Genomic DNA, 26,064 nt, shown 5'->3' on the forward strand with positions numbered 1-26,064 from the left:
AAGTGGGGAGTCGGGAGGTGAGTTACTCACTGCAGAATTCCCAGCCTCTCGTGCTCTTGTAGCCGCAGTATTTATATGGCTGATCCAGTTAAGTTTCTGGTCAGTGATACCCCCCAGGATGTTGATAGTGGGGGATTCAGCGATCGTAATACCATTGAATGTCAAGGGGAGATGATTAGATTCTCTCTTTGTGGAGATGGTTTTTGCCTGGCACTTGTGTGGTGCGAATGTTACTTACCACTTATCAGCCCTAGCCTGAATGTTGTTCAGTTCTTACTACGTGTGAACATGGACTGATTCAGTACCTGAGGAGTCACGAATGGTACTGAACACTGTGCAATCATCAGCAAACATCCCCACTTATGACCCTACGATGGAGTGATGGTCATTGATGAAGCAGCTGAAGATGGTTGTGCCTAGGACACCACCCTGAGGAACTCCTGAAGCAATGTCCTGGGACAGATATTTGGCCTCCAACAACCACAACCATCTTCCAGCCAGTGGAGAAGTTTCTCCCTGATTCCCATTGACTTCAGTTTTGCTAGGCCTCCTTGATGCCACACTTGGTCAAATCTATGAAATGCTGCCTTGATGTCAAGGGCAGTCACCCTCACCTCACCTCGAATTCAGCTCTTTTATCCAGGTTTGAACCAAGGCTGTAATGAGCTCTGGAGCTGAGTGGCCCTGGCGGAACCCAAACTGAGCATCGGTAAGCAGGTTATTGCTGTGTAAATGCCTCTTGATAGCAGTGTCGACAACACCTTCCATCACTTTGCTGATGATTGAGAGTAGACTGATGGGGCAGTAACTGGCCAGATTGGATTTGTCCTAATTTCTATGGACAGGAAAAGCCTGGGAAATTTTCCACATTATCGGGTAGATGCCTGTGTTGTAGCTCTACTGGAACAGCTTGGCTAGGGGCATAGCTAGTTCTGGAGCACAAGTCTTCAGTGCTACTGCTAGGATGTTGTCAGGGCCCATAACCTTTACTGTATCCAGTGAGGAATATGCCAGGCCATGAGGTTATAGATTGTAGTTGAATACAATTCTGCTGCTGATGATGGTCCACAGCGCCTCATGGATGCCCAATTTTGAGCTGCTAGATCTGTTCTGAATCTATCCCATTTAACACGATGAACAAGAGCTGTCTCCTCTACACATAGCTGATGACTTCCTTCCACTATCCCACCATGTGAACAGAATGGGCATTCAACAAGAGCCACATAGCCACTTGAAGCATCATGGAACAGGCAACCAGCCTCCTCAAATAACAGTTCTGCTGTCTTAACAACTTTTGGGGAGAGCACTGCAGAAGTACCCAGAGATGTGTCTCCACGTTTATGATTTTTGTTTGCATTCTCCATGACCTTGCCATCATCTCTCGGGATCAGGAGGTCACCTCAGGAGGAGGAAGCAGGGCGGAGGCATCCTGGTCCCCTTGTAACCAAAAGGGCTGCAGAGAGTGAATTATGAGGCACTGCTTCCACTGAGACATTTTCCTGAGACCAACATAAACCCACCATTCCCCACCATCACATGCATCTGAGACAATGTTACAATGTCTCCTTGGCCACCAACCAACAGTGAAACCCACCAATAAAAATCTTTACATACCATCGTTATCCAATCACACATCCAATTGTGCAAACAAAAATGAGCTATTCACTCTCTTGCAGGCACCTTTCCCTAGTCTACTGCTACTAAGTAGTGCAACTCAGTGCCTGTAGCATGGTCAGTGAAAGGCTGCTGACTTTTACTTGGGGAGCCTGCGCATGGCCTTGTAGGACGGCCTTGAGCAGCTCTGGGCCTTGAGAGCCCAGCTTCAGACTACACCACCTAGGCTTAAGCAACAACAGGCTGAGCTGGCTGGCTGAGAGGCAACAGCAAGGACAGTGGTGGAGTGGCAGCGGTGGGAGAATGAGCGTTGTCTTCCTGAGGGAGGACAGCAGGTTCGTCCTCCATAGTGCCACTGTTACTCCCACAGGCAGCACCTCAGCAATTCTAGCAATCTGTTGGAGGACAGATCGCTGGACTGCTGCGAGAGTCTGCATGCCCCTTTGAGCACTGAGATCCGCAGCCATGATGGCAGCAGTCTGAGCCTGGTTGGCAGCTAACTGGGCTTGCATGGCATGGATCTTGTGACCTCAGTTTGGGCTTCCACCACAGCAGTGAGACATTCGGTGGCTTCAGCCTGTGCTGCAATGGAATCTGAGACAGTAGCCACCAGACAGTCCATCATGGTCAGGACTGCTAGTGCAGTCATGGGGTCGCCACCACTTCCATGGTGGAAAGGATGGGCTCCAGGCTCTGAGTGATGCCGCGGCCAAGTTGGAGCCATGCTCCTTGACAATGACTGGAGGCTCTGCGGCAGGCCTGACAATGCACTCAGCATCTCAGTGTTTCTTGTTCTGTATGCCACACCATTGAAGTCCTCATCTGAGTCCCCTGCAGCGAAACTCATGTGCGACTTCACCCTTTGGTGAGCTGGCATACGAGCCATCCTTTCCCCTGGCCTGGCTGCAGCCCACTCATGCCCAGTGACTCACCATGTTCTGATCACGACTCTATACTCACCTCTAAGCTATGCACAGTGCCAGTATCTGAGTGTCTGCAGCTTTCAATTTATGGTAGATGTCAGGATGAGGGTGAGGAGTGAGTTGAGAAGGGACATAAGGCTGTAACTCACTGTCAATCTTTATGTTCTCTGCAATGCGGATACCATGGGTTCCGTTGCTGCCAGACCCACGATGTGAAACACCATCTCCTTCATTAGGGTGAGTGGATGTAGTCATGATGTTCCCCCACTCCCTCTGTTATGGTTGCCCTTCTCCTGTAAGAGAGTGGGCAAACTGTCAGTGATTGTGTGGCACTGTGCCTGGGTGATGTGCCTGCCATAGCTGAATAGCTGGAGGTCTACAGGGACAGCAAGAAGTGGGTGAGAGCATTAGAAGGTGAGTGTGGGTGAGTGCAGTATATGAATGTTAGGCAAGAGTCCTGAGAGCTATTGAGTGCTCTTGGGTGAGTGATGGGGGTGCAGTGCATTGGGCAGCATGAGAGGCTGGTGGTTTGGTGGCTATGAGATGTGATTTGAAGATGCATTTGCTGACCTTGACCATGTGTATGAGGTCATTAAACCTCTTTTTGCACTGCTGCAAGAATCTGGGAGTTGACCTTCCTGGCCACCTGCTCCCATTTCCTTCTGAGGAAATGTCTTGAGGGTCTCCTGGCCCCCCAAGGAAACATGGCCTCCGTCCTTCTATCAACCTCCATCACTGGTGTTTCCAGAGCGGTATCAGTGAATCTTGGAGCTATTTCCCTGGGCTAGTGCTCCATGTTCCTCCACGTTGAATGTTTCTGCTTCAGTTGTTTTCCGACTTGAGTGTTCCCTTTAAGAGGGACAGACTGCCTTTAAGAGCTGGAGGCTAGCTGGAAGACATGCAAAAGAAAAGAGCCCCAGCCTGTTCAAAAGTTCCTGATAGAAGTAATCTCTCTGTTCTGGTATTATTCCAGGAAGCTCGGGTTCATGTTTTCAGACTGAGTAGAGGTGTTCCGCAAAGCAGTCACCCAATCTGCATTTGGTCTCCCCATTGTAGAGGAGACTGCATTGTGAACAGCGAATACAGTATACTAGATTGAAAGAAGTACATGTTCTCCTGTGACCCTAAATCCTATTTATAACATGGAGGTCAAAATTGTTCACAGTACTCCAAGTGTGGTCTAACCAGGCTCTGTACAAGTTTAATATAATGAGCATCTCTTGAAAAGAGAATTCTGGGGATGACCTGATAGGAGTCTTTAACATTGTGAAGCCATTTGATAAGGTAGATGTGGAGATGTTTCCACTTAAGGGGAGACTAGAACTAGGGATCATAAATGTAAGATGGTCACTAATTAATCCAATAGGGAATTCAGGCTTAACTTCTTTACTCAGAGAGTGTCTAGAATGTGGAGGTACTACCATAAGGAATAGCTGAAGTGACTGGTATAGATGCATTTAAGTGGAAGCTAGATAAACACATGAGAGAGAAAGGTATAGAAGGAAGTGTTGCTGAGTTGGATGAAGGAGGGTGGGAGGAGACTCATCTGGAGCATAACCAGCATAAGCATGGACCTAAAATAAAAGCAAAATACTGTAGATGCTGGAAATCAGAAATAAAGACAAAAAGTGCTGGAAATACTCAGCAGGTCTGGCAGCATCTGTGGAGAGAGAAGGAGAGTTAACGTTTCAGGTCAGTGACCTTTCATCAGAACTGGCAAAGGTTAGAAATGTAATAGGTTTTAAGCAAATAAAGCAGGGAGGGGAAAAAGAGAACAAAAGGGAAGGTGTTGATAGAACAGAGGGTCAGAGAGATTAACTGACAAGGAGGTCATGGGGCGAAGGCAAAGGCAAAGAGTGTGTTAACGGTGTGCTGAAAGACAAAGCATTAGTGCAGAGTAGGTGTTAAATGTCAGAATAATGAACAGCCCTAGCCAGAGGCACAAACATGAAAAAACAGTGGGCAGGCACCTGGTTAAAAAAATGAATAATGAAACAAACTAAAATAAAATAAAAAGAAAAAAGAAAAAGAAAAAAGGACCTGTCATGCTCTGAAAGTATTGAACTCAATGTTCAGTCCGGTAGGCTGTAGCATGCCTAATCAATAAATGAGATGCTGTTCCTCGAGCTTGCGTCGTTGTTCACTAGAACACTGCCGCAAGCCCAGGACAGAGATATGGGCATGAGAGCAGAGGGGGAGGGGCATGCTGAAACGGCAAGCGACAGGAAGCTCGGGTTCATGCTTTCAGACTGAGTGGAGGTGTTCCGCAAAGCAGTCACCCAATCTGCATTTGGTCTCCCCATTGCAGAGGAGACTGCATTGTGAACAGCGAATACAGTATACTAGATTTAAAGAAGTACAAGTAAATCGCTGCTTCACCTTAAAGGAGTGTTTGGGGCCTTGGATAGTGAGGAGAGAGGAGGTAAAAGGGCAGGTATTACACCTCCTGTGATCGCATGAGAAGGTGCTGTGGGAAGAGGCGAGGTGTCGGGGGTAATGGAGGAGTGGACCAGGGTATTGCGGAGGAAACAATCCCTTCCGAATGCTGACGGGAGGGAAGGTGAAGATGCATTTGGTGGTGGCATCATGCTGGAAGTGGCGGAAATGGCGGAGGATCGTCCTTTGGATGTGGAGGCTGATGGGGTGGAAAGTGAGGACAAAAGAGGAACTCTGTCACGGTTCTGGGAGGGAGGGGAAGGGATGAGGACAGAAATGCGGGAAATAGGTTGGACACGGTTGAGGGCCCTGTCAACCACAGTGGGGGGGATTCCTCGGTTGAGGAAGAAGGAAGACATATCAGAAGCACTGTTGTGGAAGGTTGCATCATCAGAGCAGATGCGTCGGAGATGGAGAAACTGGGAGAATGGAATGGAATCCTTACAGGAGGCAGTGTGTGAGGTAACTGTGGGAGTCGGTGGGCTTATAATGAATATTGGTGGACAGCCTATCCCCAGAGATGGAGACAGAGAAGTTGAGGAAGGGAAGAGAAGTGTCGGAGATGGACCATGTAAAGGTGGGAGAAGGGTGGAAATTGGAAGCAAAGATGAAAATGTTTTCCAGTTCAGCTTTCTTTCAACATGACCCCGAACTTCCTGTCGCTTGCCATTTCAACACATCCCCCTGCTCTCATGCCCACATCTCTGTCCTGGGCATATGCAGTGTTCCAATGAACATCAACGCAATTTACCCTGATACATGAGTTTTGGAGTTCAGTGAATTTCTGATGCTTTACACAGCAGAGAAATCAAAAAAGTAGCCCTTGTTTATCAATTAGCTGAAACACAATAGACCACATATGCTGACATGCAACTGCAAGGTGAAAGGATTAAAGCTTTTACAATGCTATTCACCAAAAAAGGCAATGCAATATTTTGGCGTGGTTGTGAATTAGCCTGCACGATTACGATGGATTAAATAGAGAGCATTCAGTTTGACATGGGAAAAGATTACAATTCCAAAATGGAATTCATTATTTTGGGATCATTAATTCAAACAGTTCAGGGTTGTCACATGAAAGCACAAAGTTTGAATGAAATTTCATCACTGGAAGCATTTATGGCTTAATCAGGGCTAATTTAGGAATGTGTTAAATGAATGAATGCCTGTAGTAGGGAAATGAACCTCCACTGATCCCCATTTTCATCAAAATCTAAAATGGCTTAGAATTTAAAGTCAATATAAATTGCCATATTTTGCATTAAAGAACAAAAAAAGTCTCCATTAAGACGAGAAGCTTCAATTTCCATATCAGAACAATTTTTCCTCATCACTAGGCTCTGTGCTTTCTCAACAGGATGAAAAGGCTGAAGGCTTCATCAGCTTGCCGGAGTTCAGAATAGACAGGGCTGTCGAATGCAGACGAAAATAGTAAGTGCTAATCTGGAAATGTGGTCATGCAATTTGTCAAAAAATGTGTGTAAATAAAGGGAATCATCCAGTGAGCTTTGAACATCTAAAAGTAAATTTCCTGATTTGTGAGATCAGGAGCGACAGCCCAGAATTTCCCACCAACAAATGTTAATGGACTAAAGATCATGGCTTGTGCCCATAATTCCCCAGTATGCAATCACAGGCTGGCAAGGCTTTGCATGGGCACACAGAATCAGAAAGTTTAATTTTGATTACAATGAGATGGCACCTATGTGCTTCCTTGTTCATGAGGCATAAGGAGCAAATGATGACTTATTTTACTTTTGATTTGAATAAGTAAGTCAAACAGCAAAAATGTTCTGCATTTCTTCATATAAAGGGGTAGATGTTGACTTTGTGCGATAGTGCAAAGCGATTCGCCAGCTCATTTTATATCTCTCCCCATTGACAGTGGAAATTAAAGTGGAGATGTAAACGAACTGCCAACTCATTATAAATCATTGTACAGCATCACGCAATGTCACAATTTATCCCACACACCTACAGAGTTCCACTGAAAATTGCTTTCTAAAAATAATGAAGCTCCTTTCTGCTGATCTGTGAGATGTGACTTTGATGTTTTGTTTTTCTGAAGCGCCTTCAAGGCTTGCCATCCGAAAATTAAGAGCTTCTACTTTGCAACTGACTGCTTGGAAGAAATGAACAGGTAAAAATGTTCCATTCTGATGGATTATATTCAGCAATCAAAAAGGCGACTTGAAACTTAAACAACAGTGTGTTTTTTGACCTGTTTATCCATCCCTCCTTGCACATAGATGACAGATTATGAAGAGTGGATTGACTTGGTAACATGAGCAGCAGTCAAGTAGTGTTCATTGCAACAGATTGGATCATAGGGCACATCACAAAGGTCTTCCATAACACATTCTGCATGCACCATATGTTAATATGTTCGAGATTCAAAATAAAATGTACAAATTGCTGCTGGTGATCTTAGTGGATGAAGGCTGAATGAGTTTGTGTGCATTCACCAGTTTGCTATTTTAACACAGGCATTAAAACCCAATTACTTAACATTTGCACTAAACTAATTTGATTTTGTGTGAATGCATACGGTTTTTGCCTGCTAATATAATCAATGATCATTTCTATGCCACAAGTTTCATCTTGTGTGTTATTTCCTTGCAGTTTGGTTCTGTCAATTAGGGTACTTTATAGTGGTGTTTAAAATATTTATATGTTTGAACATTCCTTTTAAATAAGTTATGAATGGAAAATAGGTCCCAGTTAATCAAAGTGTGACATAATTTCATGAAATATAACTATTCATTGTCTACAATTTAATACCAGTTAGCCACTCAATATTTGCTTCAACTAGATTAATTTTTCATGAACAGGCTCTTCAGTTCTGGGCGCTACACTTTACGAAGGATGTCATGGCCTTAGAGATGATGCAGAAAAGATTTACTGGAAAAGTACCTGGGGTGAGGGACTTCAGTTATGTGGAGAGACTGGAGAAGCTAGGGTTGTTCTCCTTCAAACAGAGAAGGTTAGGGGAAATTTGATAGAGGTTTTCAAAATCACATTGATAGAATAGGTAGGGAGAAACTGTATCCAGTGGCGGGAGGGTCAGTAACCAGAGGATACCGATTTAAGGTGATTGGCAAAAGAACTAGAGGAGACATGGGGAACTTTTTTATGCACGTGATGTGATCTGGAATGTACTGTCAGAAAGGGTGGTGGAAGCAGTTTCAATTGTAACATTCAAAAGAGAATTGGATAAGGATTAGAAGGGGAAAAAATACTGGACTATTGGGGAAGAACAGGAGAATGGGACTAATTGGATAGCTCTACTAAAGAGTCAGAAAAGGCACAATGGGATAAATGGCCTCCTTCTGTGCTATATAATTCAATGATTCTATGATTCCCATTTGATATGTCATTGCTGCTACTTTGGTGTAACCTTCAAAAAGATGGGAACTTCTGATGTGTGACTGTGGGTGCTTTTGCATTCTATTTAAATTTAAATGACAAAGCACAGATTTACCCTTGGGGAATGCTTTAGTGTTTGTGTGCAGAATACAAAGTGGGGGTATTGTAACAACACTTTTACTCAAACTCTCTGCAGGCATTGTCCCACTGAGTAGAACTGCCTTTGCCTTGTTCCATTCTTATCTCTCCAGCCATAGCTAGAGAATCTTCTGTAATGGTTTTTCTTCCTGTACCAATACTGTTACCCCTGGAGTCCCCCAAAGATCCATCCTTGGCCCCCTCCTATTTCTCATATACATACTGCCCCATGGCAACATCATCTGAAGAAGTAACATCAGGTTCCACATATACAGTGACAAGACCCAGCTCTATCTCACCACCTCTCTCAATCCCTCCACTGTCTATGTATTGTCAGCTTGGTTGTCCAACATCCATCCTAGATGATTTAATTTCCTCCAATTGAACGTTGGGAAGACTGAAGCCATTGCCTTCGGCCCCCATCACAAACTCCATTCACTCACCACCAAATTTAAATTCATCACCCTCCCTGATCATTGTCTTGCTTTTCTTTTTGAAAGGAGAATTTGACAGTCGCTGCCAAGCCCAGGAATGATTATTAGTGACATTCGCAAGTAAACCCTGAGTGACTTTAAATAATATTCATTTGTCTGCTGCTTTAATGCATTTTTAATCTGTTTATTTAAGATGGTTAACACCTCACTAAAATGGTAAAGGAATGTCACATGAGTATGTTAAACGCTCATCCACTATTATCACTAACAGGCTTGAAGTTTCATCGGAAGGAAGAATTTTGAACAGTACACATTCCACTTCCAAATCTTCCAGACATTCTGTATCCATCAGTGCATGTAATTCTTTACAGCATCATAGCTGAAAGTAGCTAGCTGCATTGTTCAAGGAATCCAGGTTATACTTCTCCAGTGACATTAAATTTTAGCAGTAACCCAAAACAAGTTGAACTACGAAAACAGATCCCAGTTGCCGAGCAATAGTCCTTATAAAATCCAGTTTACTTGTATTAGGCTACAAAAGATTATAAGCAAACAAAGGTTTCTCCAATGATGTTCCATCTGTTATTTAAATGAAGGCAGTTTAAAATCACATTTAAAATAATGGATAGAGGAACAACATTCATCTCCTGATATTGACAACAGTAATCTCTAACCTGATCCGTTGTTTGTAAATTAATCCTAAATAGAATGGGAGGAATTTCAGTTTTGGTACATGCTTATAAGTGTGTTTTGGTTTTACACGAAGTAAAATATAAATCTGCCTTGCGGAGATTGAGCTGTTTAAATATTTTTTTAAAATCTAAAATGTGATGGTTCTGATTTATGTAAAATGAGCAATAAGCCACGGTTTCACTCTGATGATTTATTTTCTTGCCATTTCCAAAAGGCAGCAATTGAATTTAAAATACCTCATTAAGAAAATATTCCATCTGCAAAAATGCAACATAATCAAATACAAGTTTTCAAAGTGTCTGGGAAGGATGACAAGTTCAGGAGAATCAGCAGAAACAATTTGTCCTGGTGCAGGCTATCTCAGCTGGGTGTAGAAAGTAGTCAGGAAATTCACTCTAACTGAAAACAGAGAAAGAGGAGAAAAAAAGACTTGCATTTATATAGCATCTTGCATGGCTTCAAGACGTCCCAAAGCACCTCATTTTTAATGTCTCATCAGAAAGACTGCAGCTCCGAGAGTGCAGCATTCCTTCGGTACTGAGCTGGAGTGTCACACTGGATTGTGTTTAAAAATGCTATTGTTTTCATCCACTGGGAATCTTTAAATACCTGTGAAAAGGTGGGTGGAGTACAAAGAAGATGGTTTGTATAATCAGATACCAGGTTTGTATAATCAGATACCTTCCCTGTTACAGCAGGTGAAAATGATTGGCTGTGTTGCACTGGGAAATAATCCTACAGGCCCTTCCAGCCTGCCTGGGTGTGGGCAATCAAAGACTGCCCTGTAGAGCAATTTCCCCTCTCACAGTGGTGGCCTGGCTGCTTTTTCTACTTTTTAGTTTAATTTTTTGAAAAGTTGCTGAGAGGACACCTTCATGTTGAAGCGCCCTCTCAGTTACTTACCCTTTACTGCAGCGGGCTGCTGCTCTGAAGCTGGAATGCCTCTGATTAGCCCTCCAGCTTCGAGAGCCCACCTGCCGCACTGAATTGGACAGGGAACCTGTCTCCCTGCCAGTTAAGGGGGCACCCGGTCAAAATCTCAACAACTGACTGTTTCCCCCCCGGGGGTGGGTTCACGACCTAGAAACAGACCTGGCTCCTGTTACCAGCCCCCAAAGTAAAAGTGCAGTGCACAGCGTCTGATGGCTGATACCTCAGCTTCCATTGCAGCACAAGCAGCCAGCCAGCCAATGTCTGGGTGTTGCAAGGGAAGCTCAGACTGAAGTCATGCAAAGTCAGATTGTTGCCATGGAAGTTCAGACTGCAGTTGTCATGGCTGCAGGTATCACTGTTCACAGAGGTTTGCAAGGTATCAAAGCAGTCCAGCCATCTGTCCTCCAACAGATTACCTCCTTGGGAGAGTGGCAGTGGCAAGGCCAGCTGCAGTCTCCCCCACTGAAAGTCAGCAGCCTTCCACCATCCATGCTGCAGTCACTGCGATAGCACGAGGTAGGAGAATTAAGACAGGTAAAGACACACAGAAGGCAGGCACTAAGAGAATGCACAAGGGTGATTAGTTGACCTTTGAATGGAATATTGCGTGGTTTCATTTCTAAATTTGGTTTGGAATTTGTTTTGTGGTGTCATTTATTTTTGTATTGTGGGCAAGTGGATGCTGTGATGGTCAGTAACAGGGAAGATAAGCTGTGGAACTGTTGGTGAATGGGAATTGGAGTAGCATTTACTGGTATCGTAGAAGGCTGAGTCAATCACAGACAGTCTGGCCAGGAAGGTGCATGTTGGTTGCATCCTTCTCTCCCTCCTCAGCTAGTTTCTTTGAGGAATACTGCCATCCACAACTCCACCCCTCTTCCTTTTTCTCCTTCCCTATCTTTGCTGAATACCTTGAAGACAAGAATATTACATTCCCAATCCTCTCCTTCTTTCAGCCAGGTCTCTATTGTTGCCACTATATCATCATCCCATGTGGCGGCTTGTGCCTGCAGCTCACCAACTTTATTGACCACGCTACGTACATGCATTCCAAACCCATCTTAGACTGCCTCACATTTGCCTCCTGTCTGATCCCTCCAATTTCTGAGCTACTCTTTACACTACTACTGTTTCTCTCTCCCCGTGCTCTGCGCACCTCATATATTCTCTCTAATGTTTCATCCTGTTCCCCACCATGCGATACGACCATGCAACCATATGAATTAAGAGCAGAAGTAGGCCATTCAGCCTGTCGAGCCTGCTCCACCATTCAATAAGATCATGGCTGATCTATTTCTGTCTCGAATTCCACACTCCCATCTATCCCGATAACCTTTGATTCCCTTGCATAACAAGAATCTATCTACCTCTACCTTAAAAATATTCAATGACCCCGCCTCCACCATCACCATCTGAGGCAGAGAATTCCAAAGTCGCACAACCCTCTGGGAGAAAAAAAAATTTTCTTCGTCTCTGTCCTAACAGAGTGACCCCTAGTTCTGGACTCACCCACAAGAGGAAACATCCTTTCCACATTCACCTTGTCAAGACCGTTCAGGATCTTATATACTTCAATCAAGTCTCCCCTCAATCTTCCAAACTCCAGTGAAAACAAGCCCAGTCTGTCCAACCTTTCCTCATGAGACAACCCGCTCATTCCAGGTATCAATCTAGTAAACCTCCTCGGAACCACCTCCAAAGCATTCACATCCTTCCTTAAATAAGGAGACCAAAACTGCACACAGTATTCAAGATGTGGTCTCACCAATGCCCTGTATAACTGAAGCATAACATCCTTACTTTTATTTTCAATTCCTCTCGTAATAAAGGATAGCATTCCATTAGCCTTCTTTATTTCTTGCTGTACCTGCATACTACCTTTTTGTGACTCATGCACTGGAACACCTAGATCCCTCTGCACCTCAGAATTTTGCAGTCGTTCCCTGTTTAAGTAATACTCTGCGTTTTTATTCTTCCTGCCAAAGTGAACAACTTCACATTTTCCTACATTATACTCCATCTGCCAAGATTTTTGCCCACTCACTCAACCTATCCATTTCGGTCTGCAGCCTCCTTATGTCCTCTTCACAGCATACTTTCCGACCTATCTTATTGTCATCACATGTAGCTACCATGCCATCGCTCCCCTCATCTAAGTCATTGATACAAATTGTAAAAAGTTGAGGCTCCAGCACAGACCCCTGTGGGACTCCAGTCGTCACATCCTGCCAATCAGAAAAGGACCCATTTATGCATACTGTCTGTTTTCTGCCAGCTAGCCAACCTTCTATCCATGCGAATACGTTACCACCTACAACATAAGTTCCTACTTTGCGCAATAACCTTTCATGTGGCATTTTGTCAAATGCCTTCTGGAAATCCAAGTACAGTACGTCAACGGGCTCCCATTTATTCACAGCACATGTCACTCCTTCACAGAACTCCAATTGATTAAACATGATTTCTCTTTCACAAAACCATGCTGACTACTCCCGATTACCTTGAGTTTTTCTAAGTGCCCAGCTATAGCCTCCTTAATGATCGATTCTAACACCTTCCCCACGACAGACGTCAAGCCAACTGTTTTCTGCCACCCCACTTCTTGAATAGAGGTGTTATATTTGCTACTTTCCAGTCTGATGGAACCTTTCCAGAATTTAGCAAAATTATTACCAACACATCTACTACGTCATTAGCCGCCTCTTTTAAGACCCTAGGATGAAGCCCATCAAGACCCAGGGACTTGTCAGCCTGCAGCCCCATCAGTTTGCTCAGTACCACTTCCCTGGTGATTGTAATTCCACCTCCTGATTTACAGCTTTTACTGGGATGTTTTTGTATCCTCTATAGTGAAGGTAGAAGCAAAATATTTGCCAAATTAGTTTAAACCCTCCCACGCAATACAAGTTAACCTTCCCACAAGGATATTGGTCCCAGCTTTGTTGAGGTGCAGACAATCCACCTTTGAGCACGTCCCTTCTGCCCCAGAAATCTGAAGCCCTTCCTCTTGCACCATATCTCCAGCCATACTTTTTTAACCTGGCTTATCCTACTATTCCTAAACTCATTAGCACATGGCACTGGTAGTAACCCAGAGATTATGACCTTTGAGGTCCTGGTATTTAATTTCCTCTCGAGCTCCTGAAAGTCTATCCACAGTACTACAACTCTTTTCCTTCCAATGTCAATGGTTCCCACATGAACCACGACTTCTGGCTGTTCCCCTTCCCCCCTCAAAATATTCTGCACACTCTCAGTAATATCCTTTAGCCTGACACCAGGGAGGCAGCACCCATGTGGGTCTCACGTCGATGGTTGCAGAAACACCTGTCTATTCCTGTGACAGTCAAACTCCCTATGACTATTGCATTTCTACACTTTTCTGTGCCCTCCCCCGTGCAGTCATTTGTCCCAAAGTGCTATGGATGTGCTCTAGACTGCACTCCCCAAAATGTGCTCATCCTTACCAGTAGTCAGTACTGAAAACTGGTTTGAGAGTGCCATACTCCTGGAGGATTTCTCACTGCCTACCTCGACCAATCTTGCCAGATGGCAACCCATTTACTATTCACCTGAGCTCTCTCGTGACAGGGTGGCCACCTTCCAGAAAGTCTGCACTGAATTCCCACTCCCCACTGCATCAAATTCTCACTCTCACAAATTCCTGTTGCCACTCTGCTTAGCAAGTCATTCTTTCAACAGATAATCGCAGCTCTGATACACACAGCTATGTGCGTTTAGCAGATACATACATACCTCTTCTATTGGATCTTAAACTAAGGTCATGTCTATTTATTCAGGGAGATGCTAAACTTTTTTGGCCAGATTTTGCTGAAAAAAGAATTGCATCTGAATCTCGCACGCTGTTCATAATGTGCAAATTAGCCAGCAATTTGTGGCGAGGAAGAGATATCCCGTGAATTGTGATTTGCCACAGATTGCTGGATGATATGCGCCACTCCATTGTTAGCTTTGTGAAAATGGCAACTCAAGCTCTCTATGATTTTCATGCAATTGCAGCAAGTCTTGGAGCAAAGGTCTTCAGTACTATTTCCGGAATGTTGTCAGGGCCAATAGCCTTTGCAGTATCCAGTGCCTTCAGTCGTTTCTTGATATCACATGGAGTGAATCGAATTGGCTGAAGTCTGGCATCTGTGATGTTGGGGACTTCAGGAGGGGGCCGAGATGGATCATCAACTCGGCACTTCTGGCTGAAGATTGTTCCAAATGCTTCAGCCTTGTCTTTTGTATTGATGTACTGGGCTTCCCCATCATTGAGGTTGGGGATATTTGTGGAGCCACCTCCTCTAGTTGGTTGTTTAACTGACCACTACCATTCACGGCTGCATGTGGCAGGACTGCAGAGCTTAGATCTGATCCGTAGGTTATGGGATCGCTTAGCTATGCCTATCACATGCCGCTTATGCTGTTTGGCACGCAGATCGTCCTGGGTTGTAGCTTCACCAGGTTGACACCTCATTTTGAAGTAGGCCTGGTGCTGCTCCTGGCATGCCCTCCTGCACTCTTCATTGAACCAGGGTTGGTCCCCCAGCTTGATGGTAATGGTAGAGTGGGGGATATGTTGGGCAATGAGGTTACAGATTGTGATTGAGTACAATTCTGCTGCTACTGATGGCCCGCAGCACCTCATGGATGCCCAGTTTTGCATTGCTAGATCTGTTGGAAATCTATCCCATTTAGCACGACGATAGTACCACACAACACGATGGAGGGTATCCTCAATGTGAAGACAGGGCTTTGTCTCCACGAGGACTGTGCGGTGGTCACCCTTACCAATACTGTCATGGACAGTTGCATCTGCGGCAGGCAGATTGGTGAGGACGAGGTCAAGTATGTTTTACCCTCTTGTTGGTTCCCTCACCACTTGCCGCAGATCCAGTCTAGCAGATATGTCCTTTAGGACTCGGCCAGCTCGGTTAGTAGTTGTGCTACCAAGCCACTCTTGGTGATGGGCATTGAAGTGCCCTGCTCAGAGTACATTCTGTGCTCTTGCCACCCTCAGTGCTTCCTCCAAGTACTGTTCAATATGGAGAAGTACTGATTCATAAGCTGAGGTGGGGTGGTGCGGTAGGTCATAGTCAGCAGGAGATTTCCTTGCCCATGTTTGACCTGATGCCATGAACGTGATGTAACTGGGTTTTTAATGGCATGCTAAGGTTATAATTACTGCCAAAATACCCTCATTTACCCTGAAAGGCTAATTTTATGTTTGTAGAATTTCAAATTCTCCATTATAATAAACATATTCCATATATGATTTTTAAACAATTGTTTTTATAGTTTTTAAATGATATTTAAGCTTCTATCTTAATCCATCATAATGATGTATTTTGCGATCTGAATATTTTAATTAAAAATGAAGGCTATTAAGTGCTGTTAACTTAATTTACTGTCTGTGAGAATACTTCAGTGTGATTGGCTGCTTACCCGGCTTGCTGACATCATTGCTGCTGGGTGTCTGGTGATACCCTTGACTTGGCACCAGATTTAAATTGCTGTCTAAAAGGGGAAATCCATGCCACAGAGATCACAAAATCTTTGTGGGCAGCCGTCTTCAAGGTTACTGGTGAGTGCTATTGCTTTGCTGCTGAGCGTAAAATCGAGCCCACTGTATTCTGTTGAGTTGCTGTATACTTCATGCGGCCTGTTTTCCAGTATTGTATTATAAATAGGTTAAAGGATACCACAGAGTTGGGGTAGGTGGGGTGGGGGTGCATGGTGCAATTCAAACAAGTGATCCTTGGTTCGTCATGATAGCCATATCATGAGTAAATGATTATCACAAAATATTATCCAGAGGATTTGTTGCATATTTTTGCAAATGTTATACAGAGTCATACTTTACAGTTTCTGAATGTCTCTCAAGTTTAGCAGTGGAATTAAGTATCAAGCCACATAATATAATAAACAAACCAGAATGCTTCAGCTGAAATTCTGAGTCCAGAAGACTGCTAACGATATTAGTCATTGCAGTTTTTGTACAGCAATCCTCTGTGCACTATTTCAAGGCCAGGGCACAACATATTTATTTTAAATAAGTTATTACCTCCATAAAATAGCAACCAGAGAAATGTGACATGTAGGCACTGAATATTCATGCACTATAACACAAACAGTAATTTCTATCCTACTAAATTTTCTGTTTACAGTATCCCTACCAAAATGTTGATGAGCATACTCTCGCCAAACTGTAAATATTAAAACATAATATAATTGGTGCAAATCATCTCCTCAGCAATGTCATATCCATTTAGATGGGATTCTGCTGTGTTTTGCTCACCCTAAGTGTTGGTGAAAAAGGAAGATGGATCTGTGAAAAGCAGCAGATGCAATTTTTTTTTTTCATTTTCATTTTTCCAGCATCTTTTTCATGCTGGTTTTTTGGTCACTAAATTGTTTTTTTCTTTGATTTCTATTTTATGGAATGTCTAGGTGGAAATAAAGAAAGTCAAGCATTGTGTGCAAAATCGCCAGAAATCACTTAAAGAGTTCAGCAGAAAAGGAAGAGAGAATTCAAAGGGATCCATTGATGGATGCATTAGTGATTATCTTTCAAAATTCTATAGATGCTGGAAAGGTTCCTGCAGACTGGAAAGTAGCAAATGTAACCCCACTGTTTAAGAAGGGAGAGGGAGAGAAAACGGGGAACTACAGACTTGTTAGTTTGATGTCAATAGTAGGGAAAATGTTAGAATCTATTATAAAGGATGAGATAACTGGACACTTGGAAAATAATGATATGATTGGGCAGAGTCAACATGTATTTGTGAACGGGAAATCATGTTTGCCAACCTGTTGGAGTTTTTTGAGGATGTTACTTGTAGTATAGATAAAGGAGAACCAGTGGATGTGGTGTATTTGGATTTTCAGAAGGTTTTTGATAAGGCCCCACACAGGAGGTTAGTAAACAAAATTAGAGCGCATGGGTTTGGGAGTAATATACTGCTATGGATTGAGAATTGGTTAACAGACGGAAAGCAGAGAGTAGGAATGAATGGGTCATTCTCAGGATGGCAGGCTGTTACTCGTGGGGTACCACAAGGACCAGTGCTTGGGCCACAGCTGTTCACAATCTATATAAGTGATTTGGATATGGGGACCAATTGTAATATTTCCACATTTGCAGATGACACAAAACTAGGTGGGAATGTAAGTCGTGAGGTGGATGCAAGGGGATTTGGACAGGCTAAGTGAATGGGCAAGAACATGGTAGATGGAATATAATGTGAGTAAGTGTGAAGTTATCCACTTTGGTAGAAACAACAGAAAGGCAGAGTATTTCTTAAATCAGGGTTGTCCAACATGCAGCCCTTGGCCAGGATCCGGTCCGTCAAAGGTTTCCATCCATCCCATGGGTGTAACCTGTACCCAGGGCTGTTCCTCTTCCTCGCCAGGGGTCCGTGACTGGAGATGGAAAATTTCCCATTGTTTTCTTCTTGCAGACCGGCCTTTTTAAAACCATCGCACTGTCAGTTTCACAGCTGACAACTGCTGAAGCAGGAATGCACTTCCCAACTTTGGACAGATTTGGGGTTTTCCGCCATTTTTTAAAAGCCCGCCGGACAACCCTGAATCTGTCCTTGGGAAATGGGTTCCTGCTTCAGCAGCTGTTAGCTGTGAAACTGACAGCATGATGTTTTTAAACAAACTGACCAACCACAAAGCTGCTGTGCTGAGGACTCCCACTCTCTGCAACTGTCAGAGAGAGAGAGGGGCACACAGAAAGAGGTGGGAGCAGAGAGAGAGAGGAGAAAACAGAGAGCGGGGGCGACAGAGAGAGAGTGAGAAAGGAAAACAGGGGGGGGAACAAAGAGAGAGAGAGGGGGACAGACAGAGAGAGAGAGGACAACAGAGAGAGAGGGGACAAAGAGAGAGGGGGTACAGAGAGAGGGGTACAGAGAGAGAGGGGGATGAACAAAGAGGGAATGGATAGAGAGAGGGGATGGACAGAGAGAGGGGAATGGACAGAGAGAGGGGGGCACAGAGAGAGAAAGGGGGGTACAGGTGGGGGCCACAGGGAGCGAAGATGACACAGAGAGGGAGAAACACAGGGAGCGAGAGAGAGAGATCACTCCTGACAGATGGATATCTATCTGAAATATTCCGCATCGCTATAGCAAGTGTGCGGGCAGACATTGACTATTGTGGAAGCAAAAAAATGCCAGGTATTGCACAAAATCAGTGCCAACATAATGATGAGAAAGTAAGTCAATAAATTAATCTTATTTAAAGCTTCTTCACAAGAAGTTGTTGTTTTGATTAATAGTAAGATAACTTTTTAAATGTCTTTATCTTTCCAAAATTGTTTCACCGGCCCCCAATGTAAGAAAAATTTTAATGTGGCCCCCACGAGAAAAGGTTGGACATTCTTATCTTAAATGGTGAGAGGTTGGGAATTATTTATGTCCAAAGAGACCTGGGGGTCCTTGTTATGAGTCTCTAAAAGCTAGTTTGCAGGTGCATCAAGCAATTAAGAAGGCAAATAGTATGTTGACCTTCATTGCAAGGGGATTTGAGTATAGGAGTAAAGATGTATTGCTTTAATTGTATAAATCCTTGGTGAGAACACATCTGGAGTAGTTTGTACAGTTTTGGTCTCCTTATCTATGGAAGGATATACTTGCCATAGAGGCCATGCAACAGAGGTTCACCAGACTAATCCCTGGGATGGCGGGATTGTCTTATGAATAGAGATCGCAGAAACTGGGCCTGTATTCTCTCGAGTTTCGAAGACTGAGAGGTGATCTCATTGAAACTTACAAAATTCTTACAGGGTGTGACAGGGTAGTTGTGGATAGAATGTTTCCTCTGGCTAGTGGGTCTAGAACCAGGGGACATAGTCTCAAAATAAGAGACAGGCCATTTAAGTCTGAGATGAGGAGGAGTTTCTTTACTCAGAGGGTGATGACTCTGTGGAATTCTCTACTCTAGAGGGCTGTGGAAGCTCAATGTTGAGCATGTTCAAGACAGAAATCTATAGATTTCTGAATACTAACGACATCAAGGGATATGGGGATAGTGGGAAAAATGGCGTAGAGGTAGATGATCAGCCATGATTTGTTTAAAAGACGGAGGAGGCTTGATGGGCCAAATGGCCTACTCTTGCTCCTGTTTCCTATGATTCCTATGATCCTATGACTCATAAAGGGCTCTGCCAATACACTCTTCAAGGAATGCCACAAGCAACTAATGGCATGCTAAAGAGTCCCCTGGCAACCATCATTAATTGTAAATTAATTCTCAGTGTTGATTTTCAAGTACCTCAAATACAGTAATTTATAGTCGAAGTGGTACAAATAAAAAAAGGCATGCCAGGGAGCCAAATCACACATGCCCACTTTTATGCCACCCCACTATATCTGGCACACCTACCTGCCATTGATCGAGGGAGCTGCATTTCAAGCTCTGAGTCAGCACAAAACAAATTGCAATGTTGTACCATCTGCTGCAAGGGCATCAATAGCCAACCTGTATCATTGTGATATTTCAGCCAGCAGCACTAAAGGCCATTATTAACTTCTATATTCTGTTTCAGTCTCCCTCAACATTTAAGTAAGGCTCATCTGCAATATTGTGCTGCCCATCGAGCAGGTGACTGGCATATTGGTCAGCATGGCCACTACTGCTTCATCATCTTCCACGAAACAGCAACAGCATTGTGTCAAAGCTGCCCAGTGTCACCACAATGGCTTATTTATCAAAGTGCACGGGCTCATTCATATCAGGCACGTGACCATCCGGGTCTACATTTCTGCTCCTCCTTGGCTGCCACTACCACTTGCTCCTCCATTCAGTGCTGTGTCAACCGTGGCTCAATGGTTAGCACTTTTGCCTTTGAGTCAGAAGGTTCAAGCCCCTCTCCAGACACTTGAGCACGAAATCTAGGCCGACTGTCCAGTCCAGTACTAAAAGAGTGTTGTAGTGTCAGAGGTGCTGTTTTTCAGATAAGGTGTTAAACCGAGGCACCATCTGCTCTCTCAGGTGAACGTAAAAAATCCCATGATCTTATTTCAAAGGGGAGCAGGAGAATTCTCCCTGGTGTCCTGGCTAATATTTATCGCCCAAACAGCATCACAAAAACAGATTATCTGGTCCTGCTAACATTGTTTTTTGTGGTAGCTTGCGTTGGGTAATTAGCTGCGATCTTACCTCCATTACAACAGTGAGCACACTTCAAAAGTACTTCATTGGCTGTAAAGCGCTTTGGGGTTTCTGAGGTTTTGAAAGGTGTTATATTAATGCAAATCTTTCTTTTCGGTGACTCAGCAGGTACTACATTCTCAAGCTCACTAACCACATCGTCTGAGATATGTGTGACTGGATCTTGCAAGCATTGACAAGCTCTGAGCTGTTGGCAGTGGTGGTAGACTGCTCTTGCAATGCTGAGATACTATCAAACAGTAGTTACATTGCAAGACCGTGTCTGTGATAGTCATGTATTTGTGGGAGAGTGAATGACCCTCCCTTCAAGCTCTTAGATGCAAAGATGTTAAGGGTGGCTTTCTCCAAAGGAGAAAGAGGCTTTTAATTTCTGAGCCCTCAGATCTTTTTCCTTGTCTTGTATCACATTTTCTCATACAAGTAGCAATGAGCTGGTTATAAAGTTTGGAATTAGGTAGGGGGTTTGTGGTACAATGGATGCTGGAGGGAAATATAGAAGGGCCCTGGACTATGACAGCTGTATGTGTGGAAGTCAGAGTCTAGTATCATTCGGGAGAGACATCAGCAGCTGGTTGTAATGGCTGTTGGGTGTCTTAGAACCTGGGAACACCGAAAAGGGTCCTCCCTGGGTTTGAGAGCACTGGGGTCTTCAGCAAGAATAGGCAGGTTCCAGGCATGACAGCACAATCTGAATACGTACAGGAGGGGTATAGTTCAAGCGTCTTGGAGCAAAATATACCGGAACTCGGAACTGGGATCAGAAAGACACGCTGTTGCAGCATATGATCAGGAGTACTAGGGAGGAATAGAATGCATCAGAACTGGAGGGGAGAAATTCCCGTGGTGTGCTTGTACTAAGTGGGAGGGCATTCAAAGATCTAATAGCACTCCTGGGTCTGGTAGTTGAGGATTTGCAGCTGGGATCACTGGCAGGTGCTTTCCATGATCCAAGAGGCTGTGAGAAATAGGAAATTGAATATAAAGGTGCAGAAATACACATGGAAGCAGTCCCAGAATCCAGCAGGCTTATGGGGGGTGGGGGCTGATGGTATGGGGATGGAGGGTTGGTCTGGCAGAATTGAAGGGAGAAGGGTGCAGGAATATGTGGGTTGATCTGCCCCGGGCTGAAGCCAGCTTTTAATGCAAAATGCACTTTAACATTGTAGTTGCTGTTTATTGAATTATGTTATACTAACACAGCTAGAACTAATTCAAATGTTTACAATCAGTACATTTACCTTTTAACTCCCATAGGTAATGTGATTAGTTTGCTCTGCCTAACTGAAAAGTTTTTAAATTCAGTTCATTTATCTTTGAAAGAAAATAACCTTCGGAAGTAAGCATTGAGAAAATAAACATTTCACAGTTGCATGATTAAATCTGTTTTATGGTTCTCTAGTACCGATCACAGCTGCTCCCTCAGTTCTATCTCCGCCCTCTCTCTGTCTAAATCTTTCCTTTTCTCTCATCATCTCTGACCTGTGCAAAATAGAAATTAAGCATTTGATAATGGTTTAAATGCGAAAGTTGACCTAAATTTAGTGTTAAAAACTGCTCCGGAAGATTTTCAAGTCACTTTCAACAAAGAAACATAGGAATGCTGTGAAAGCTGAAGTTATCTTTTGGAGAATCCAGATGAAGCTGGGCATTTCTGAAATTCATACACATTGCACTGTTATTTGTTTCAACTGTTCTGGGGAACAAATATCCAATCAAAGCCCAGGCTTTTGAGACAGGTCAAGACTTTGAAATTATCAAAAGGCAAAGAAAATAATTCTGTGGGTAAATTGTTATTATGAAATATGTGCTTTTGCTTTGATTTGTTTAATGCTCAATTTTGAAGTTTACAAATTGCAGTTAATGAGATGAACTTTGGCAGAGTAAAGGACTTGCAATGCTTTTGATTAATTGGCATCCTTTTTTCAGAAGTTCTCTTCATTGTACAGGATTAGCTGTTTCAATGAGTCCTTAGCAGTTTCATATTGGTTATTTTCCAGCCTTTTCATCTTACTTTTATTTGCATATTCCACATCTGATTTGCTGCTGTTTTATTTTAAATCAATCAAGAAAATATGACAGGAAACTGTTCACACTTAGATGAAGAATGTGTTCCTGTAGCACCAGGAAGCGAGGCTTTTAATTTTTTTTATATCTATGGCTTTACTTTCAGAAGACTGTTCCACTTTAACAAATATAGGCCAGGGTTTTATTTTAAATCTGGCTTGTCATTACCGCCCACTTCATGATTAATATGCTGCTTTCTGCTTGTCGCTCAATACTAGTAGCCAGCCTCTGTGAAGATGGATTTCTGAATTTGTCTGGCTCAAGTTCAACAACAAATTTATTAGAGCATGAAGCTGCCTAATACAATGATGGATCTATCAGGCATTTCACATCAGAGCACATAAATATTGATGCTTCTCTAATTATATTTAATATCTTATTCTTTCAAAAACTATTAGTACTGCCCAGAGTAGAGCTACGAAATCTGAGTCTGTTTGTTAACTAATGTAAAAAGCCAGCAAAAGTAAATACAAAAGTTGTCAGCACCTAGTCTCCATGATTACCAGGTTGGAATGGAAAATGAATGAAGAAAGAATAGCCTTGTTTTTATATGGTGTCTTAACATGTCCTCAGGGCATACATAGGAGCAAACAGAAAGACGAGCAGTCACACCATTCCCACATGAATAGAATCTGCTTCACCAGCTCCAATCCAGGAATTGTGGTTAGCAGTCCCTTGTTTAAAAACCTGATTGACTGCTTGACATTGTCCTTTTTCATTATCTACACAGCCAGTGGGAGGACCATCCATCTGACCCTATCCCTAATTAATGATTCACCAAATAGTATATATTATTTTAGACTTTCACCAGTAGTTCCATCAATAAGACTAGCTTAATCTCTTATGTGGAGCTTATTCAAGGAGCAGCTACTGCGTGTCCTTGATAAGTATGTACCTGTCAGGCAGGGAGGAAGTTGTCGAGCGAGGGAGCCATGGTTTACTAAAGAAGTTGAAGCGCTTGTCAAGAGGAAGAAGAAGGCTTATGTTAGGATGAGACGTGAAGGCTCAGTTAGGGCGCTTGAGAGTTACAAGCTAGCCAGGAAGGATCTAAAGGGAGAGCTAAGAAGAGCAAGGAGAGGACACGAGAAGTCATTGGCGGATAGGATCAAGGAAAACCCTAAGGCTTTCTATAGGTATATCAGGAATAAAAGAATGACTAGAGTTAGATTAGGGACAATCAAGGATAGTAGTGGGAAGTTGTGTGTGGAATCAGAGGAGATAGGGGAAGCGTTAAATGAATATTTTTCGTCAGTATTTACAGTAGAGAAAGAAAATGTTGTCGAGGAGAATACTGAGATTGAGGCGACTGGGCTAGATGGGATTGAGGTTCACAAGGAGGAGGTGTTAGCAATTTTGGAAAGTGTGAAAATAGATAAATCCCCTGGGCCAGATGGGATTTATCCTAGGATTCTCTGGGAAGCCAGGGAGGAGATTGCAGAGCCTTTGTCCTTGATCTTTATGTCGTCATTGTCGACAGGAATAGTGCCGGAAGACTGGAGGATAGCAAATGTTGTCCCCTTGTTCAAGAAGGGGAGTAGAGACAGCCCTGGTAATTATAGACCTGTGAGCCTTACTTCGGTTGTGGGTAAAATGTTGGAAAAGGTTATAAGAGACAGGATTTATAATCATCTTGAAAAGAATAAGTTCATTAGCGATAGTCAGCACGGTTTTGTGAAGGGTAGGTCGTGCCTCACAAACCTTATTGAGTTTTTCGAGAAGGGGACCAAACAGGTGGATGAGGGTAAAGCAGTGGATGTGGTGTAACTGGATTTCAGTAAGGCATTTGATAAGGTTCCTCATGGTAGGCTATTGCAGAAAATACGGAAGTATGGGGTTGAAGGTGATTTAGAGCTTTGGATCAGAAATTGGCTAGCTGAAAGAAGACAGAGGGTGGTGGTTGATGGCAAATGTTCATCCTGGAGTTTAGTTACGAGTGGTGTACCGCAAGGATCTGTTTTGGGGCCACTGCTGTTTGTCATTTTTATAAATGACCTGGAAGAGGGTGTAGAAGGGTGGGTTAGTAAATTTGCGGATGACACTAAGGTCGGTGGAGTTGTCGATAGTGCCGAAGGATGTTGTAGGGTACAGAGGGACATAGATAGGCTGCAGAGCTGGGCTGAGAGATGGCAAATGGAGTTTAATGCGGAAAAGTGCGAGGTGATTCACTTTGGAAGGAGTAACAGGAATGCAGAGTACTGGGCTAATGGGAAGATTCTTGGTAGTGTAGATGAACAGGGAGATCTTGGTGTCCAGGTGCATAAATCCCTGAAGGTTGCTACCCAGGTTAATAGGGCTGTTAAGAAGGCATATGGTGTGTTAGCTTTTATTAGTAGGGGGATCGAGTTTCGGAGCCACGAGGTCATACGGCAGCTGTACAAAACTCTGGTGAGACCGCACCTGGAGTATTGCGTGCAGTTCTGGTCACTGCATTATAGGAAGGATGTGGAAGCTTTGGAAAGGGTGCAGAGGAGATTTACTAGGATGTTGCCTGGTATGGAGGGAAGGTCTTACGAGGAAAGGCTGAGGGACTTGAGGTTGTTTTCGTTGGAGGGAAGGAGGAGGAGAGGTGACTTAATAGAGACATATAAGATAATCAGAGGGTTAGATAGGGTGGATAGTGAGAGTCTTTTTCCTCGGATGGTGATGGCAAACACGAGGGGACATAGCTTTAAGTTGAGGGGTGATAGATATAGGACAGATGTCGGAGGTAGTTTCTTTATTCAGAGAGTAGTAGGGGCGTGGAACGCCCTGCCTGCAACAGTAGTAGACTCGCCAACTTTAATGGTATTTAAGTGGTCATTGGATAGACATTTGAATGAAAATGGAATAGTGTAGGTCAGATGGTTTCACAGGTCGGCGCAACATCGAGGGCTGAAGGGCCTGTACTGCGCTGTAATGTTCTAATTCTAAAAAAGCCCCACCCACTGTCTGAAAAGTTGGGGGTGAGCCTGCCTCCGCCACACCTGGAAGCCACGCAGCGATTTTACGTGGCCCAGCGCCTTAATTGGTCTTGTTTGGGGCTTCTGCCCCTCTGAGGCAGGAGGTCCAGCCTCCAGGAGCTGCCAGCCAATCAGAGGGTCAGCAGCTCCTCAGTCCCAACAGCACCACTAGGAGCAGTGGCCACTGCTGGGACTGCAGCCTGCTGGAGAAACAAGAGGGACACTAGCACCGAAAGGTGAGTGGGGTTTTGGGGCTCGCTGGGGAAAATCAGCTGGGCTCACCGAGGGGGATGGGGTCGATTAGAAGGGCGGGGGAGGTGCTCCAGAGGGGGCAGCTTGTGT

General features: G+C 43.8%; 1 protein-coding gene across 1 annotated transcript in view; it reads left to right on the top strand.

The window, feature by feature from the left end:
- si:ch211-26b3.4 (connector enhancer of kinase suppressor of ras 2) overlaps positions 1 to 26,064 on the top strand; it is an 867,895-nt gene that overhangs the window by 737,596 nt on the left and 104,235 nt on the right. Inside the window, exons 19-20 of the mRNA XM_068047793.1 lie at positions 6,331 to 6,404; positions 7,042 to 7,113. Coding sequence (XP_067903894.1) covers positions 6,331 to 6,404; positions 7,042 to 7,113 — 146 coding nt within the window. The remainder of the gene's footprint in view (positions 1 to 6,330; positions 6,405 to 7,041; positions 7,114 to 26,064) is intronic.

This window comes from Heterodontus francisci, chromosome 15 (assembly GCF_036365525.1).
Source record: "Heterodontus francisci isolate sHetFra1 chromosome 15, sHetFra1.hap1, whole genome shotgun sequence".
Lineage (NCBI taxonomy): Eukaryota > Metazoa > Chordata > Chondrichthyes > Heterodontiformes > Heterodontidae > Heterodontus > Heterodontus francisci.